This window comes from Loxodonta africana, chromosome 9 (assembly GCF_030014295.1).
Source record: "Loxodonta africana isolate mLoxAfr1 chromosome 9, mLoxAfr1.hap2, whole genome shotgun sequence".
NCBI classification, from domain to species: Eukaryota; Metazoa; Chordata; class Mammalia; order Proboscidea; family Elephantidae; genus Loxodonta; species Loxodonta africana.
Genome location: NC_087350.1, coordinates 110,370,250 through 110,389,665, shown reverse-complemented (window position 1 = coordinate 110,389,665; position 19,416 = coordinate 110,370,250). Strand labels below are relative to the sequence as shown.

The following is a 19,416-nucleotide window of genomic DNA, read 5'->3' as shown; positions in this document are numbered from 1 at the left end:
CCTTTTGTTTTCTTGTCTGGACAAACTCTGATCATCATCTCTAGTCAATTTGACTATCCTAGCATGGTATCAGTTTTCGATTTAGAGGGGATTTATTTACTAGGCACTTGTTTTATTCATGGAAACCCTGATAACGTAGTGGCTAAGTGCTACAGCTGCTAACCAAAAGTTTGGCAGTTTGAATCCACCAGGCGCTCTTTGGAAACTCAGTGGGGTAGTTCTACCCTGGCCTGTAGGTTCACTATGAGTCAGAATTGACTCGATGGCAACAGGTTTGGTTTTATTTTATTCATATCTTTGTTCAATCTTAACTCTTGTGGGTTGCTTGTAGATTGCCTCTTCCCGAAGATAGCCATTCAGGTGATATTATCTGTCCTGTTATCACTGTATACCCAGTGCCTGGTGTAGTATCTGGCATATGGTAGGTGCTTTTTAAATGTTTACAGAGCTTTGGTGGCACAGTGGTTAAGCTCTTGGCTGCCAACCAAAAGGTTGACAGTTCGAGCCCACCCAGTGGCTCTGTGGTGGAAAGACCTGATGATCTGCTCACGTAAAGATTATAGCCCAGGAAACCCTACAGGGCAGTTCTACTCTGTCGCATGGGGTCATTATGAGTCGAGTCAGCTCCGTGGCACCTAACGACAACAATTTCAGTATATGTTGATTGAATGAATAAATAGTGTCATGAAAGTTAAAATATACTTGAAGTGGTGTAAATTATTAGGCAGATCGTAAAGACTTATTCTTTAACACAACATGTGTTTCCTGAATTCTGCAGTTTAAAAATGATTTTTTAAATAGTTGGGTTCTTTTTTTAAATTGGAAAATATAACCACTGTGAGAAATAATCTGAAAGGTTATTTCCAGGTTAAATTTTACTTCTTTCAAAATTAATCTATCTTCGATTTGGCCTAATTTCATTATCATCATTGTAATATTAAAATGTTTTTGAAATTTATATTTCCATGTTTCCTCTGTCAATTTCATGTGGAAATTTATTGCCAATGCTAGTGACATGGGTTTCTAAGACTCGGGCCTTGTCTTTCTTGTCCGCTTGGATTGCGCCAGGATCGTATGGTTCCAAGATGGGACTGACTTTCGTGGATCCTGCAAGTCTTCCATTCATCTGTTTTCTGTTATTACATGCCTTCGCATAAGACAGGTTACATGATGTGCTTAAAGAATGTTTATTTGGTTTATACCGTGACTTAGTCCAAAGAAAACCTAGAGACCTCTATCAGAGCTCTGACCTCCATCAGAGCTCTGACCTAAAGCTTTATTGAGGTGAGTAACACACTGTCTTGTATCACTTGCACTGCTGAGCTCATGCTTTCTTTTGGGCACAGAGCTAAGTGCTTTACGTACAACTGTTATCACCTCTATTTTATAGAGGAATGACTGAGGCCCAGAGAGATTCAGTCCCCTGTCCGGGCGTATGTAGCTTATAAACGGCAAAGCCTGGATCTGAAGCCTGGCAGTCTGGCCTGGAAACCCCCTCTCTTATCAACCGTGCTGTGTAGAATGAAAGGTTCTGGGTAATAAGGTACAGTTGAATCAGTTGTAAGCAAGTCGACGCAGGATTTGTGGAACAACTGTGATTAACAGTCCACGAAGGATAGGATCTGTAGCCAGGTTTCATTAGATCAAGCATCAACCAAGTGAACTGGTCCCTTTTTTGGAGTTCAAAATCGTATTTGTTCAGATATTCAAGGATTTTAGAATTTAACTTCAATGGAAAAAACCCATTGCCGTGGAGTCGATCTGGACTCAGAGCAACCTTATAGGACGGAGTAGAACTGCCCCATAGGGTTTCCAAGGAGCAGCTGGTGGATGCGAACTGCCGACCTTCTGGTTAGCCGCCTGAGCTCTTAACCACTGCACCACCAGAGCTCCTAACTTGAATAGACAGTATCAAACTTTAACTTTTTAGAGTTATGGATTGTTAAAAATTGCTCCTGATTGGGTGGTACATAGTGATATACATCCACAAGTGCCACTTAAATAAAACGAGGCAAATTAAGGCTTCAGGTTTCAAAATTCTGGAAGCTGTGTAGAAGAGGTCTCATTTTTTTTTCCTGCCATCAATATAGCACGCATTTGTCAGTCTAATAATTGAAAAGTATCTTATTATAGTTTTTCTTTCTTAGATTTGGAGTGAGATTGTTCTTTGTCCTTACAGCCACAAAATTTCATAATATAGTATGATTGGTTAAAGATTTTTAGGAAATCTCTATTTTGAAAGCTAAATAATGAATTCTTAACTGATTTCTTGCTTTCATTGTTGATACTTTCATGACAGTTTTTTCCCCACTGATCAGAAATGTAGAACTGTCATATGGAATTATTTTGGAATTGTAAGAGTATTCACATATCTATGATAAATGCTTTTGTATATTTACTTGCTGGTTTTGAAAACACGAGTGTTTGTAGTATTTGTATTGTGATAGCATTTTGTTTAGAAAGTGTTTTAAATCAAATGGGTGGGGAGGATCTTTAAATTGTCTTACTGGTTTTGTGTTTATTTTTATTTACCTTTTCTAGATACTGTACTCCAAGGTACTTGGATTACGAAGATTTGGAGCGCAAGTACTGGAAGAACTTAACTTTCGTGGCACCTATCTATGGCGCAGATATTAATGGAAGCATATATGATGAGGTATATTTGTGATGGTTTTTGTAAATGATTGCTCGATGTTACTGTCTTTGTTAGAATTTTAGACAGTTGGGAAATAGGCGTTTGTTGTGCCTTAGGTGATCCCTTATTCCTCAAGGACAAGAGGCAATACAGGCTCATTAGTAGGATTTCTGCTGCTGATATACATGTATTTTAGCTACTTAAAACAATAGCCATTTATTATGTCACAGTTCCTGTAGGTCAGGATACCAGGAGCAGTTTAACTGGGTCTTCTGCTTCACTGTCTCACAAGGTGTCAGCCAGGGCTGTGTTGTCATCTGGAGGCTTGACAGGGGAAGGATCTGCTTCCAAGCTCATTCACACAGTTGGCAGAATCCAGTGCCAACTGGCTGTAGATTTCATGGCAGCTGCTGCTTCAAAGTCCACAAGGGAGAGAGTCTCTGCTGTTTAGAGTTTCTCATTTCAGGGAAGGCCAGCTAATTGTACAAATACCTGAGGTATTGTAGTATTTAGTTGTCTGTCTGATCTTTAAATTACATTAAAAACATTTTTAAGCACAAGCTCATTCTAAAAATATTTGGAAAACAGGATCCATAGAAGTTAAATAGCTTTTCCAAAGTCTTGTGGCCAGTAGGGGGCTGCCACATTTCCCTGTCCCCACTCAGTTTTAGGAAACAGCTGTGCACAATCTCATGTTTATGGAAAATGAGTAAAACGAGGTCATTGTCAACTACAAATTGTCCTTGAGCTGGTGGGACAGTGTCTCCCCCTCCTTTTTCTATTGTGCTGTAAGGGAAAGTTTACAATTCAAGTCAGTTTCTAATATAAAAACTTAGACACACATTGTTTTGTGACCCTAGTTGCTCTCCCTACAATGAGTCAGCACACTCCTCCTCTCCACCCTGTGTTCCCTGTGTCCATCCAGCTAGCTTCTGGCCCCCCTTGCCTTCTCATCTCGCCTCCAGACAGGAACTGCTCACATAGTCTCGTGTGTCTACTTGATCCAAGAAGTTCACTCCTCACCAGTATCATTTTCTGTCCTATAGTCCAGTCCAATCCCTGTTTGAAGAGTTGGCTTCGGGAATGGTTCCAGCCCTGGGCTAACAGAGGGTCTAGCGGCTGTGACCTCTGGGGTCCCGCTAGTCTCAGTCAGACCATTAAGTCTGGTCTTTTTATGAGAATTTGAGGTCTGCATTTTTTTTATCCCACTGTTCTTCTGCTCTGTCAGGGATTCTCTGTTGTGTTCCCTGTCAGGGCAGTCATAAGTGGTAGCCGGGCACCGTGTAGCTCTTCTGGTCTCAGGCTGGTGGAGTCTTTGGTTTATGTGGCCTTTTCAGGACAGTGTTTTTTTTTTTTTTTTAGTAATATTTTATTATGCTTTTGGTGAAAATTTACACAAGAAGTTAGATTCCCATTTAATAATTACTACCAGTATTTTTCAGGGACATTGAGCATAGTTTTCACAATATTTCAGCATTCTCATTAATCCCCTTCCTCCTAGTGGTTTCTTCCCTATTGTAACCTGACAGTTTTTTAGGCTTCTGAGAAGAAAGTTGAAGTGAGGGGATCACGTGGATTGTGGGCCAAGAGGTTACTTGTCTAATGGCTCTAAAATAAAATAAAACTGGGCCTTAAATATTGTTTTGCTAACTATCCCTCGGGATCATTGATCTCTTTGTTCTTTTCTGTTTACATAATATAGTTAAGAGTTAGAAGCAGCATATTTGGGACCATTTTCAGATATATGACATAAAAACGCCCCTACATGAGCTTTTCCATATTTGATAGTGAGGTAATGTAATAGTCACGGCCATGACGAGATTTGCCCTGCTGGTTAATTTACTGCTTGTGTCTGAAAACCAATTATGCGTTGGCATTGCTTTAAGGGGACACTGACAGTAGACTGCAGATCCGAGTAACTTTAATGATTAAAATCCAATGAACAAAATGCTATAAAAATGCACCATTTAAGCCTTCTTATCATTTGTAGGTTTGGGAACCGGGAATCCATCATTTTGGTAGGCCCTACAAGCCATAGTATTTTATGAGCTCTTTGCAGGCTCTGCAGGAGTGCTTAGCAGCTCCCGGACCGGGCTGACATTTTCAGCATTCTCGTAGCTTAAGGAAAGACGCGAAGAGAAATGTTGTCAACAGCTAAACAAAACCGGTCACACTGAGGACACCAAAATTCAGACAAATGAAAAATAACTTGTGTTTGCCCCCTTGAGGTCACAGGAGAATAACAAGGGGAAGAGTGCATTAAAGAGAGTGATGGAGGTGAGAGAAATAGTAACCCGTGACTGTCGGGAGCATTTGAAAACGTCGTGACGAAGGCGCAGTCACAAAGCCCCTATGTCACTTGGCTGTTCCCCATCGTTTCTCTTCATCGTCTTACTCTTCGGTTCAGTCTTCGGTTCAGTGTTCACATTGTATTGAGAACTGGTTTCTTACGGTTTCTGGCGTTATTTTGAAAGGAATTATGGAGTCATTCAGTTGCAGTTCAAGATTCCCCCAACTTCTACTTACGGTTATTTTGTTTAATCTGGAAAGAACGGCTAGAGAGCCATGGCCTTTTTTGGAGAGTGTGGGAGTTCTGGTAGAGGGGTGGGAGGTAGGAGAGTTTGTTCAAGGTAGAAAGATGAAGGAGGATCCTTATTCTCAAGTAGTTCACAGACTGGAGGGGCAAGGGGACAAGAGGCGTCATGAGCTCAGCTATCAAGGGAAGCCAGGGTTGTGTGGAACCCTGGGAAAGAGGCATGTAGGGCAGTGAAGGAGACTTCTGGGAGGAGAGAGGACACCTGAGCTTAGCCGTGATGAACAAATTCAAGCCAGGCAAAGAAGGGGGAGAGAAGGATGGGGCAGGGGCTAGGTAAATTTGAGGGTAGCACCACACCTAATAGTCTTGGGTTTTTTGCTGCATTCTGAAAGTTCTCAGAATGAGATTCATATACATTGACTACGTTAAGATAATGAGATTGGAATATTTGGTGAGGTCAGGAACCTTCTGTGGCTAAAGAAGGCCCTGAACTTAGAACTGCTAGTGGCCTTGGGTGACCCTAGATGAGTCTTTGGCCACAATAACACAAGTGTGAATATTTTATTTTCCTTAGGTATCTCCGAGGGCTGATCTACTGATAAAGTTTTAATTAGTCTCTGTTAACTGTCAATGTATTTAAAAGCTAACCATCTGTTAGAAGAAGCATGGGAGTTTTTTTTTGAAAACCGAAGAACAAAACAAACACACAAAAAAGAAGATAAAGAAGAAAGACGAAACAGGGAGAAAAACCGAAGTCCTGTAACTGTGTGCAGTGATAAAACTTAGGCAAGGGGCAGGGAAGTCAGCAGATCTCTGTAGCAAAGACAGAAGGTGGGGCATTGCTGGGGTGGCCAGCGGACACGTGAAGGCATAGCTGTGTCTCTGCTCCGTGTCTGTGAGGGGTAAGGACCAGCAGCTGCGTCACTGACCTGCGTGAGCGCAGCCACAGGCCAAGTCACTCAGGCTGGCATCCTCTGCTGTTCACGGCGGCATTCCTAGCAAGAGCTGTTGTACAATGACACGGTGATCTTCCTAATGATGATAGCAGTTCATTAGGCAGAGCTTTGAAGTGATGTTCCACGTGTTTTGCTTAAGCTAGCCGTTATCTGCGTAATGGATAACACCACAAGGATCCCCAGGAGTATTGTTTGTTTTTGAAAGAGCTTTGTTGGAAGATTTTCCCTTTGCTGAGTGATGACAGATAGCTCCTCCCTTAGTACCCATTGCCTCGTCCATCCCCCAAGCTGTAAGGCTTAAATGCCTTGCAGCATAGCAGCAGCCCTGAGCCCACAGCTTTCAGAGCAGCGCACAACAGGAGCGTAGCTCATCCTCACGTTCACACAGTTCCCATTGAAGAGCGGTTTTGCTTTCTTTGGATACCTCATGTCCAGGCTTTTTTTTTTTTTGGTGTGGTAAATATAAGCCAAACCAAACCAAGACAGCCCATTGCAGTTGATTCGATTCTGACTCATAGCCACCTTACAGGACAGAGTAGAGTTGCCACCATAGGGTTTCCAAGGCTGTAAATCTGTACGGAAGCATGTTGCCACATCTTTCTCCGGCAGAGCGGCTGGTGGGTTTCCTGACCTGGTTAGCAGCTAAGTGCTTAACCGCTGCACCACCAGGGGTCCCTGTGGTAAGCTTAAAAACCAAACCACTGCCATCGAGTTGATTCCGACTCATAGCAACCCTCTAGGGCAGACTAGAACTGCCCCAAAGGACTTCTAAGGAGCAGCTGGTGGATTTGAACCGCCGACCTTTTTGTTAGCAACCGATCGCTTAAGCATTGCACCACCAGGGCTCTGTGGTAGATACAGAGGTAACAAAACATTTGTCATTTCAATAATATTTACGTATACAGTTTAGTGACATTAAATGTGTTCGTAACGTCAGATACGTACCTCTTTCTCTTCTGAAAAACTTGTGAAATGGTATTTCATCAGAATTGCATATTTGCTTTGTGTACAACCATCTTCGATGATCGTTTTCTGCAGCTCACCAGGGGAAGACAGCTGCGCCTCACTGCGAGGCAATCTGCTTCACCTGTGATCTTCCACGGGAACCATCTTGTGTTGCTCTTCAATCTTTCAGACCGTTTTGCACTCGGGTTCTTCACTACGTCTTGACCTTTCCTCTTTGCTGCTGCCTCCAGATCTCAGAAGGTGTCCACCGCCCCCTGCTGTACCAGCCTGGCACTATACCCTGGCATTCCACTTGAGGGTGGATGGCAGGCCATTAAACAAGGAACTTCTCTAGGTTTTCAAAATATTGTGCTGGCTAGAGTAACACAGCAAAGCCTTCCAGCGCAACATGCTGTGTGTGGTAGGCAGGGATGTGTCCAGATCACGTCTGGCTGCTTCCCGCCCTCACTGAGCTTCATCTCTTCCACCGTTTTCTCATGTGTGGGACTCCCTTAGGCTCACTTTCCTCACTGGCTTTCCCACCATCCCTGCAGACATTTTCAGGAATAATAATGGAAAGATGATAGCAGTGATGGCCAGTACAATCAATACAAGTGTGAGGCACGGTCATTTTGGGAAAACAGCCAAGAGCCTGCTGCACTGTGGTCTACTTGCTCAGACGGGGATTTGCATACACCTAGATGATTCTGGGGAAACCCTGGTGGCGTAGTGGTTAAGTGCTACAGCTGCTAACCAAAGGATCGGCAGTTCACATCCACCAGGCGCCTCTTGGAGGGGCAGTTCTGCTATGTCCTATAGGGTCGCTATGAGTCGGAAGTGACTCGACGGCACTTGGTGGTGGTGGTGGTAGATTCTGGTGGTGGACGTTTACAGAGTGACTGAGGCAAGTCTTTGATTGGAGTAGTGGTTTTGGGGCAAAAAAAAAAAATGTAAGTTATTATAGCAAATATTTGGAAGATGAATACAGATAATGAAGGCTAACTGCATTTCTTCGTGGCACTGTGTCTTCACCAGTAGACTCTGAGTCTCACTGTAGGTATCATTTCTTATAGATTTTTTTTAGTCTCAGCCCCTCACATGCATAGTGTCTGCTGCTGAGAGTGCATGACTGCAGAATTACTAAAAACATGACATTGGGCGAGATTGTGGAGGTTCCTGAGTGTCTCAGGTTGTTCTGTGTGTCCTGAAGAGCCATTTGAGTGTTTCTGTAGGGGAGTGGTAGGCTCAGAATCATGCTTTAGGAATTGCGAATTTGGCAGTACCTCGGAGAACTAACCCACGTTAGCAGACAGCCGTTCTGCTGGAAGCCATGAGGTTCTTTGAGGGACATCATGTTATCTATTGTCATGTAAACCAGGCAAAGTTTTACAGCAGAAAATGGACTTAGGGTGTGAACTCAAGTCCCTGCATCTCAAAATATATAAAATATATTAAAGAAATTGTATTTCCAGTATTTTTCTTTAGTATTCATTTGCTCGCCTATTGCTTTTGTCATCTTCAAGTATTTGTTCAGTTCAAGAAAAATTGTGTTAAACCTTAAGGCAAAACTACAATGTCTTATACTGTACCTTTGCCCTTGAGAGCTAGGAAATTTTTTTTTTTTTGCTCTGTGTATACTAGGTGGGTGGGTGGTATCCTTTTCTTTCCATTTTTCCTTTTCATTTTTTTATGGCTTATGAGTATAGGTATATTGTAAAGTTTTAAGGTAAAAATATAAATGTTCAGTTTGGAAGAACTGGAAGGTATTCTATCAGAGGGAAAATTAAAATCGCACACAATCCTGGAATTCAGAGACAACCACTGTCAGTAGTTTGGTATATTTCCTTCCTACCTTCCTTCCTTCTTTATGGATCGGTAATTCTCTCTCTCTCTTTTTTTTTTTTAAAAACAGGTATGGTATCCTGGTGGACGTAGTTTGGTCTTAGACTTTTTACTTTCCTATTTTAGCGCATTGTGAATATTTTCTCACGATGATCGGTGTTCTTCAAAAGGGCGATTTGAAATTTATGCTGCCTTGTTTTTGGTGGTGCAGTGGTTTTTCCACGGGTGGAGGAAAGTAGATAAATCTGATGTTAGGAGACATGCAGGTGGGGGTGGAGCTGGGGGCACGGATCAGTGCGATCTTGGGTTGGGATTCTGGGAATTCACCTGTCAACGTGGGGTAGGTGCAGTCCTCAGGGGGCGGCCAGGTTGTCACTGACCCGGAGAGTAGTACTTTGCCACCAACCCTGGCTCCCTTTCCTCTGCAGCCTTTGGAATAGAAGCTCCGTTGTAGCATAGAGTATTTGACCTCACCAAAAACCGCCAAACCCAGTGCCGTCCAATCGATTCTGACTCAGCGACCCTACAGGACAGAGTAGAACTGCCTCATAGAGTTTCCAAGCAGCGTCTGGCGGATTCGAACTGCCAACTCTTTGGTTTGCAGCCGTAGCACTTAACCACTATGCCCCCAGGGTTTCCGTATTTGACCTGGTTCCTTATGTCATCAGTCTCTGCCATCCCCAGCTGTCTTTGCTTCAGAGCCTACATCTGTTTGTAAAGTGAAGGGATTGAATTCACTGTTCTCAGAGGCTTTGAAATGTTTCCTTTATGAAAAGCAGCCTTTCTTCAAGAAGGTGGACTGAGTTCTTTGACAGTAAATTTTTCGTGAGTTACATTTTTTTTTTCTGTTATAATTTTGTTAAATCAAGAAACTTTTTATAGGGAATCTGTTGGCTGGGGCATGGGAATCTTTCACGGTCTTTAACCTGTAGAAGACATTTTTTCTTCCTCTCTTAGCGGGATGGCTTAAATACCTTCGCCCACCAGATGGCGCTCATGGGCAACAAATTTGTCTAAGGCTGTAGGTTTCCAAATGAGGTAAAGCAGTTTAAACTGAGCCACTGGGAGCGTTCCTTTCCATTTTGTATCTTTTTCATGTCAGGATATTATTTATCCTGAAATAAATAATTTGAAGCCAGAAAACTAACCGTATGTGTAACTGTCTCATGCAAGGCAAAATGTCATCATCCTAGACGTGTTATGGTGCAGAGACAGAACTGTTGGCCTCTGAGACCACGACTTTAAGCTTTAGTTCTATGAGATAAGCTTCTCATTAATCAGAACCCGTTATTATCTGTTAGCCTGTTACGGCTGCGCTTTGGTGAGTGAAGTCTTAGCCCGATTCCCCCAAATGATGCCGTCCATACAGGGGAGGCGAAGGTAGTACTAACTCACGGGTCCCATTGCTCCTGGGATGATTCGTCAGTTCTGGAAACTGTGTTTTCGGAGGGGTATTGCCAGAGCAGCTTGGCCAGGACAGTGCGGGAATTGTCGATTGAAAAGTGACTTTGCTTTTCAGGTGTGACTTCGGATGCACAGTAACTGCCTTCAGGCGTGTTTCCTGTTAGCAGGTTAGATGGGGTCACTGGGGAAATCAATTTCGTCTCTGGAAGAACCTTCTAAAGAATACAGCTGCTCCAGAGGGGAGCAGGGAGCTACTGACCTCAGAATGTTCTGGTGGAGACTGATCTCATGTGGGAAATGATTGAAAAGAAAACTTGATTGGCGAGGATTTGAGTAAAATTGGTTGTTTCTTTTTTAACTCTTCCCTTTACCTCTGCACCAGTAAACTTTGATACTGAAACTTACAGAGATAAGTAATAAAGTGGTAAATTGATAAACCAACAAGCGTGTGTGAAGCACCGTGTGAGTGGTTTGTGTGGGTGTGAGTGATGTTGGGGATGGCCGGCCGGTGTTTTCCAGTAGGGTGCTCACGAGTTAGCTGGAGAGCCTTGAATGCTCGAATGGTTTCCCTAAGGATTAAATAGTGTGTGGTGCCGACGAGGGGCCTCCCAGGCCAGATGTGTGTGTGTGTGTGTGTTTTTTTTCTTTGAGGAAGAATTTATAAAGTAGAAAGATTCAAAATAATTTTACTCTCAGAAGGGAACTACTGACCCACAGGTACTGCCTCTAGAATCTACTTTAGAAATGATTAGAAACATGGACCAGTGTTGATGCACCAAAGTAATTTTTCAGGGTTTTTTATTGTAGCAGAAAGTGTGGAATAACCAATAAGTCATAAAGGAAAGTAATTATGTCTGCTTTTACAGGCGTGATGGAAACCCTGGTAGCATAGTGGTTAAGAGCCACGGCTGCTTGCTTTTACAGGCATGATGGAAACCCTGGTAGCATAGTGGTTAAGAGACACGGCTGCCTGCTTTTACAGGCACGATGGAAACCCTGGTAGCATAGTGGTTAAGAGCTACGGCTGCTAACCAAAAGGTTGGCAGTTTGAACCCACCAGGCATTCTTTGGAAACCGTATCGGGCAGTTCTACTCTGTCCTATAGGGTCGCTATGAGTCGAAATCGATGGCACCAGGTTTGGTTTTTTGGTTTACAGGCATGATGGGATAGATGCAATAAGACGAAAGGAAGATTTCCAGCCTGTGTTGCCGAGTGAGTAAACCAGGGTAACTCTGCGCAGATACAGCCCCAAGACCTTGAAATGCCCACGCTGGTAGACAGCCCCCCTCATAAACCACCCAGTTAACCACAGGTAGAGAACAGCCCCGAGGAGGTTGGGGAGCTGTTAGGCCCACCAGGTGACCTGGCCTACACCCCACTTTCCTAGCATGACCTCTTCAGTATAAGTCACTGCCTGTCAGTGGGCCTTGGGGTCACTGGAGTCGAGGTAAAGCCACAAATTCCAGGAGTCTGATTTGGATTATAGTCTGTACAAATATGATTAAAGCAATTTTTTTAGGTAAAATGATAGCAATGGTTTTCTTTTTTTTGTGGGTTTATGATTAAAAAAACACACACACACACAAACACACACATGGTTTTGTATTTTCCAGACGTTCTACAATGACAAAATAGGAGTTAATAATCAGGAAAATTACTAATGTTAATTTTCCTTTTTCTTTAAAAAAAAAAAAAAAATAACGTTGAGCCCGTGTATATCATCCAGAAGTGTATCCTGTGAAGAATGAAAATGAAGGCGCTGGAAATACCTGGGGTTGTTTTTCTTTCTGAAGAATGAGAGGGAAACTCAATAGTACCAGCCATCTGCCAAGTGTTATGAGAGCATGTCTTAAATCTGAAATTGCTTTAAGTGAGAAATAGTAACAGCAGAGAAATGAGGCAAGGTGGAAAAAACAAACAACTGGGAGAAGCAGGAGAAACAGAAGATAGAATCCTATAGAGGACTTGGGAAGGATGGTTTATATTCTTTATCTGAATTAATTGGGATTTTCCTTTAATTAGTGGTTAAAGCCCACGTTGAGCCTGTGCTGTGGCACCATTTAAAAGCTAAGTGACTTCTACTTTTCTTTAGTAAGATCACATTAGTGTTGCAGACCTTGATATGCTACTTCCATATTTTGGTCCATCTTAACTTATTTTTATTGTAGACACATGTGCAACAAAATGGCATTTCAGCAATCTTCACTTGTATACCAATGTTCATTGCAGCACTATTCGCAATAGCCAAAAAGTAGAAACAAATGTCCATCAACAGATGCATGGATAAATAAAATGTGCTACTTCCCTATTTTAATCAATTAGTGAACACAGCTGAGGAAATTGTTCTGCTGTCCGTAATAGTGACCTCAGAATCAGTGGCAGAAACAAATTAGGCAGGTAGCTCAGGGCTGGTATGGTGGTTCCGTGATGTCGTCAGAGACCCGCGCTCCTGGCTGTTTCTTCTGCCCTCTTTATCTCGAGAGCCTCACTGTAGTGCTCTTCTGGTGGCCGCTGCAGCTCTAATCATCATGCCTGGATGTCTGATGGGAAGCAGGGGGAAAGAAGCCAAAGGGCACAGAGGGCTTCAGCCTGCTGAGACCACCCCTTCAAAGCCTTCTGCTCGAAGCTCCGCCCCTGGTGACCACTTACATTTCATTGGCTAGAACCATCCTTAGCTGCAAGGGAAGCTGGGAATGCAGCTCTTACCAGGATACGTTGCTCCTTCAAGTAAATGGGGTTCTGCTAGTAGAGAAGGAGAAAACAGGTACTAAGTACTTAGGAGCTAGCAGTCTCTGCTGTGCTAGTTTATTATAAGACACAGTGATATTGAAATACTGTTACACTGCAGGGTAAATACAGCTTAAAGAATTGGAGAGAAGGGACTTGATTGTCCAGAAAACATGCATACATTAGTAAAGGTTGTGTGTGTTTTTAAAATTCTATGTGTAAAAGCAACTTGTCAGGGTCTGAGTATGTGATTTTATTCCTTTATTAAATGTTGAGATAATTGATCCTGTTTGAAGGATTGTGTAGTTTCACGTAGCTTTACTGTTTTACTTGAGGGCCATGTGCGGATGTGTAAAATAAAGTTGACAGTTTACTTATGTTTCTGTGACTTGTTTTCATTGAATGCATTGAGCTGAATTCTCATTAATATCCAGGAGCCCTGCACTTGGCCCAGGTCAGTATTTCTGAATCTCTTCTTGACAAGCAGTCCTTTAAAAATAATGAAAAACGAAAATCATAATCACCAAATTATCCACTTTCATCTTTAGTTCCTGGGAAATAGGGGAAGTTTTTGCCTTCTCAGTCATGTAAAAGTTTCTAGTTGAGAGTTGACTTTCTGGCTCACTGTTTGGCCAGGCACCTTCAGGAACAGTAGAGAGGGAGGGTGGGTTAGAGTTTTCCATCTTCAAGCTTGAATCTGGCTTCACGACTATGAGCTGAGACCCTGGACAAGTCATCTGACTTCTCTTTGCTGCACCTGTGAAATGGGGCTGATAATTGATCACCGGAGTGTCCGTGCCATAGGGTAAAATGAGTTGTCAGATATAAAGTACCCGGAGTTGGGATCGACTCGATGGCACTGGGTTTGGTTTTGTTTTGGAGCGAGACCTGCTAAATACTGTGTCTTAGTCACCTAGTGCTGCTATAACAGAAATACCACAAGCGGATGGCTTTAACAAAGAGAAGTTTATTTTCTCGCAGTAAAATAAGCTAAGAGTCCAAATTCAGGACATCAACTCCAGGGGAAGGCTTTCTCTGTCAGCTCTGGAGGAAGGTCTTTCTTGTCAGTCTTCCCCTAGACTAGACGCTTCTCTGTGCAAAAACCCTGTGTCCAAAGGACACGCTCTGTTCCTGGTGCTTCTTTCTTGGTGGTATGAGGTCCCCAACTCTTTGCTCGCTTCCCTTTCCTTTTATGTCTTGAGAGATAAAAGGTGGTGCAGGCCACAGCCCAGGGAAGCTCCCTTTACATTGGATCAGGAATGTGACCTGGGAATGCAGCTCTTACCAGGATACATTGCTCCTTCAAATAAATGGGGTTCTGCTAGTAAAGAAGGAGAAAATAGGTACTAAGTACTTAGGAGCTAGCGGTCTCTGCTGTAAAAGTTTATTATTATAAGACACAGTTACAATCTTACCCTAATCCTCTTTAACGTAACATTATAATCACAAAATGGAGGACAACCACAGAATACTGGAACTCATTGCCTAACCAAGTTGACGTATATTTTTGTGCGACAGAATTCAAGCCATGACATACTGTGTAGTAAATAAATATCAGCCGTTACTTGTGGCAAAATTAAAACAAGCCCAAATAAAGCAAAACAAAACTGCAAGGACGCTTTAATGAGAGATCTTCAGTAGCTGATTTTGACCGAGAGAATTGTGAGAAATTCTGTTTTGTAATTGTCATTGCAAGTATAAAATCCAGCCTGCAGCTCAGCAATGTATTTTCTACCACCTCTCAAAGCCTGTCAGAGATGTTTGTTTGGGGGTTAGTGCTGAGGAAAATGCCTCGGCTGTTTTCAAGGTCTCTGACATCGTCTTCTTGTCAGTCAGATGCTGCCTTGTGAGAGGACGTGACCCCCAAGATAGTTTCTTTGTCATGATTTTTTTTCTGTTATTTTTTTTAACGTAATACCTGATTACATGTATGTGACATTTGAATTTTAAAGCACAGTAATACATTGACTATCTCAGTATTAACTAGAAAATTAGTCCTGTTATATCTGCTCGTGGACTGTTCTTTCTGTATTCCCCTGCTTTCTCTGACCGTCAGCCAGAGGGAGCCTGCACTTTTATTTTTCTTGTCTTTTAAAAAAGTTTTTTTTTTTTTTCTCACACATGTATGTGTTTTTAAACTATATTTAGTTTGGCTTATTTTTGACCTTATTAAAAATATTATCGCACTTTATATAGTCTTCTTAGACTTTGCTTTTTTCACTCAATGATATGTTTCCCTGGTTTATTTTATTATGTCTGAGCCATTGTTCATTCTTTTTTGTTGCTGTATACTATCCCATTTTATCAACATATTGCATTTTATTTTTATGCTCTGTCCACGGACATTTTGTTGATTTTTTTTTTTATTGGGGGAGTATAATAAATATGGCTGCCCTGAACCCATTCTTTTACATGATTCCAGCTGTGTGTGTATACAGGTTTGCCTAAGGCATTTATGGACACGCTGGTTTATAAAGCGTTTAGCTTTACCAGGTACTGCCCGATTGTTTTCCAAAGATATTACACCAAACAGTTCCTCTAGCAGTGTATAATTATGTTTGAAACAGCTTTTTTGAGGCATGCTTTACGTACCATAAAATCCACCCATTCTAAGTGGATTAATTCGGTGATGTTTAGTAAATCGACACAGTTGTGCAGCCGTCAGCACCCGTTCAGCCTTAGAACCTTTTCGTCACCGCGAGCTTCTTCATGCAAATCTGCTTCCTCCTGACACTTAATATTATTCATCTTACTAGTAATCGCCAGTGTCATGGCTGTAAATATCTTACTGTGTGAGGCATTCCTCTGGCTGTAAATGACGTTGCTTTTCTCTGATTACAAACGAGGCCGAACGTCTTTCTGTACCTTTATTGCCTGTTACTGTTTCCGCTAGTGTAAAATGTCTTCTGCCTATTTGTCTATTAGATTATTTGGCTTTTCCTTATTATTTGTAGTCCTTTATGTGTTCTGGATATCAAAACTATGTCAGTTTTAGTTGTTGAATTATTTGCTCCAGTTGTAGTCCCTCCCCCCATGTGTTTATTTTTTTTTTATTTATGGTGTCTTGTAATGAACAGAGGTTTTAATTTTAATGATTGAATTTATCAGTCTTCTCTTTTACGGTTTATAATTTTTTGTACCTTTTTTTCTCTCCTGTGACTCCAATTAGACAAACCTTGGGCCTACTTATTCTAGCCTCAGTGTTGCGTAACTTTCCTTTCAGATTTTTCATCTCATTGTCGTTCTGTACTGTACTGTGTATTAATTTCTTAAAATTTATCTCCTGGCAAACTACTTCTCTTGCTATTCAAGTTCTTTCATTTTTTTTAAATTGTTGCAAAAATATATATAATACAGCATTTGCTAATTCAGTGTTTTTTAGGTATATAATTTAGCGATATCAGTTACATTCATCGTGCTGTGCAACCGTCCCCCATAATCGTTGCCTAATTTCCCGTCACCATAAAGAAACACTCACTGCTTCCTAAACAATGAGCTTTACATTTCATAATTATATATTTCATTTCTAGGAGTTCTCCTTCTTCCCAAATCTGGCTGGCCATTTTAATACTTAATGATTCCATTCTTTATTTCTTAAAACGTTTCATTTTGTCTTTTTTTGAGACTTCTGTTACCTGCAGTCTTTGAGGAGGAGGTTGGAAATGCTTCGTTAGTTGTATCTGCTGGCTCTCACCGATGGTGGCTTGCCTCCTTGTGTGAGTGGTGTTCCTGGACTGTGTGCTTTGGTTAGATTTTAATTGGAAACCTTGCTGGTCTAAATGGAGGATGCTTGTCTCCCAAGAGAATTTGTGTTGCTTCTGCCTGGGACCAGGGACACCATTAACATCAAACCCTCATGAGGCAGAGTCAAGGCAGGAGTTGCAGGCTATCTTTTTATATGGTACTTTTGCACAATTTGTTGTTTCTTTCAAAACTTGTTGTACCCTAGTTATTGTCTAGAATTCTAGAGCAAAAAGAAAGCCCTGCTGTAAAATTGTAGGTATTTTGTGTATTAAAATGCAAAAAAGGAAAAATAGGTATGTTTTAAAAGTAGAAAGTGTAGAGAATATAAGATATTTTCATGGAAAGGAAGAAGCAAAAAGAGCTATCATGTCACACGTTATAATTAAGTTTCAAGCAAAATGAATCCCACACAGGTCTAATTTTATTCTTATTGTGTAAAGATCTTAAGGAAATCTCCACTCTATTTTAAAACGTGGACCAGAGCTTTCATTTTAGTTATCAAAAGGTACAAATTTCTTTTTATCCCAGAGAAAAGACTACACATTACTGTGTACAATGGATAGGATTTTGGAAGCTTTAAAGAACTAACCAGATTTTCTTTTCTTTTCTCCGTGCACATTACCTTTGAAGCTTCAAAGACATAGAGCAGCCATATGAATCAGTTGCAATAATCTGCGTTAGCCCAGCTTTAGGTTACCGGCAAATTAGTTGAGATTGGGCAGATGATTTTGTTTGGATCACAGTTCTGTATGTCATTAATGTAATTCAATTTACTAATTTCGCTTTTTAAAAAAATGTTATTTTGTTGTTGTTGTTAAGAATATACACAGCGGAATGTACCAATTCAATTGTTCTACATTTACAACTTAGTGATATTGATTACATTCTTCGAGTCGTGCAGCCATTCTCACCCTCCTTCTCTGAGTTGTTCCTCTTCTGTTAACGTAAACTCACTGCCCCCTAAAGTTCCTATCTAATCTTTCCAATTGCTGTTGTCAATTTGATTGCATTTGTTGTTGTTGTTAGGTGCCTTGGAGTCGGTTCCGACTTGTAGCAACCCTGTGTACAACTGAACAAAACACCGCCCTGTCCTGCAACATCCTCACAATCCTTGCTATGTTTGAGCTTATTGTTGCAGCCACTGTAACAATCCACCTTGTCAAGGGTCTTCCTAGTTTTCGTGACCCTCTACTTTATAAGGCATGATGTCCTTTTGCAGGATTCCTCCTGATGATGTGTAAAAGTATGTGAGATGAAGTCTCAATCCTCGCTACCAAGGACCACGCTGGCTGTACTTCTTCCAAGACAGACTTGTTCTTTCTTCTGGAAGCTCATGGTATATTCATTATCCTTCACCAACACCATAATTCAAATGCATCAATTCTTCTTTGATCTTCCTGTTCATTGTCCACTTTTGCATGCATATGAGGCGATTGAAAATACCGTGGCTTGGGTCAGGTGCACCTTAGTCCTCAAAGTGACGTTTTCACTTTTCAACACTTTAAAGCAGTCTTTTGCAGCAGATTTGCCCAATTCAATACATCATTTGATTTCTTGACTGCTGCTTTCATGGGTATTGATTGTAGATCCAAATAAAACGAAATCTTTGACAACTTTGATCTTTTCTCCATTTATCATGATGTTGCTTATTGGCCCAGTTGTAAGGGTTTTTGTTTTCTTTGTGTTGAAGTGTAATCCATACTGAAGGCTGTAGCCTTTGATCTCCATCAGTAAGTGCTTCAAGTCCTCTTCACTTACAACAAACGAGGTTGAGCCTTCTTCCAATCCTGATGTCCTGTGCTGCTTTATATAGTTCAGCTTCTTGGATTATTTGCTCAGCATACAGATTGTATAGTATGCTAAAAGGATACAACCCTGACACACACCTTTTTAAACCATGCACTGTCCCCTTGTTCTGTTCGAACGACTGCCACTTGGTCTGTGTGCAGGTTCCTCATGAGCACAATTAAGTGTTCTGGGGTTCCCATCCTTCTCAATGTTGTCTGTAATTTGTCATGATCCACAGAGTTTAATGCTTTTGCATAGTCAGTAAAACACAGGTAAACATCCTTCGGGTGCTCTCTGCTTTCAGCCAGGATCCATCTGACATCAGCAATGATATCCCTCATTCCGCGTCCTCTTTTGAATCTGGCTTGAATTTCTGGCAGTTACTGTCAGTATACTGCTGCAGCCGTTTTTGAATTATTTTCAGCAAAGTTTTAGTTACATGTAATAGTAATGATACTGTTCTATAATTTCTGCATTCTGTGCATCACCTTTCTTTGGAATGGCCACAAATATGAATCTCTTCCAGTTGGTTGGCCAGGTAGCTGTCTCCCACATTTTTTGACAAAGACGAGTGAGTAGTTCCAGTCCTGCACCATTTGTTGAAACATCTCACTTGGTGTTTCTCCAGTCCCTGGATCCTTGTTTTTCGCCAGTGCCTTCAGTGCAGCATGGACTTCTTCCATCAGTGCTATTGGTTCTTGATCATATGCTTCCTCCTCAAATGGTTGAATGTGGACCAGTTCCTTTGGTGCAGTGATTCTTGTGTATTCTTTCCATCCTCTTTTGATGTGTCCTGGGCCGTTTAATATTTTCCCCATAGAATCCTTCAAAGTGCAAC

At 41.6% G+C, this 19,416-nt stretch overlaps 1 protein-coding gene across 5 annotated transcripts in view; it reads left to right on the top strand.

Annotated features, from left to right (window-relative positions):
• Window positions 1–19,416, top strand: part of KDM4C (lysine demethylase 4C) — a 391,685-nt gene that overhangs the window by 42,219 nt on the left and 330,050 nt on the right. For all 5 annotated transcript variants that reach the window (XR_010322862.1, XM_010587948.3, XM_064290523.1 and 2 more), the window contains exon 4: window positions 2,542–2,656. Coding sequence is in view for 4 of the 5 variants with exons in the window: in XM_010587948.3 (XP_010586250.1) it covers window positions 2,542–2,656 (115 nt within the window). In the remaining variant the exon portion in view is untranslated. The remainder of the gene's footprint in view (window positions 1–2,541; window positions 2,657–19,416) is intronic.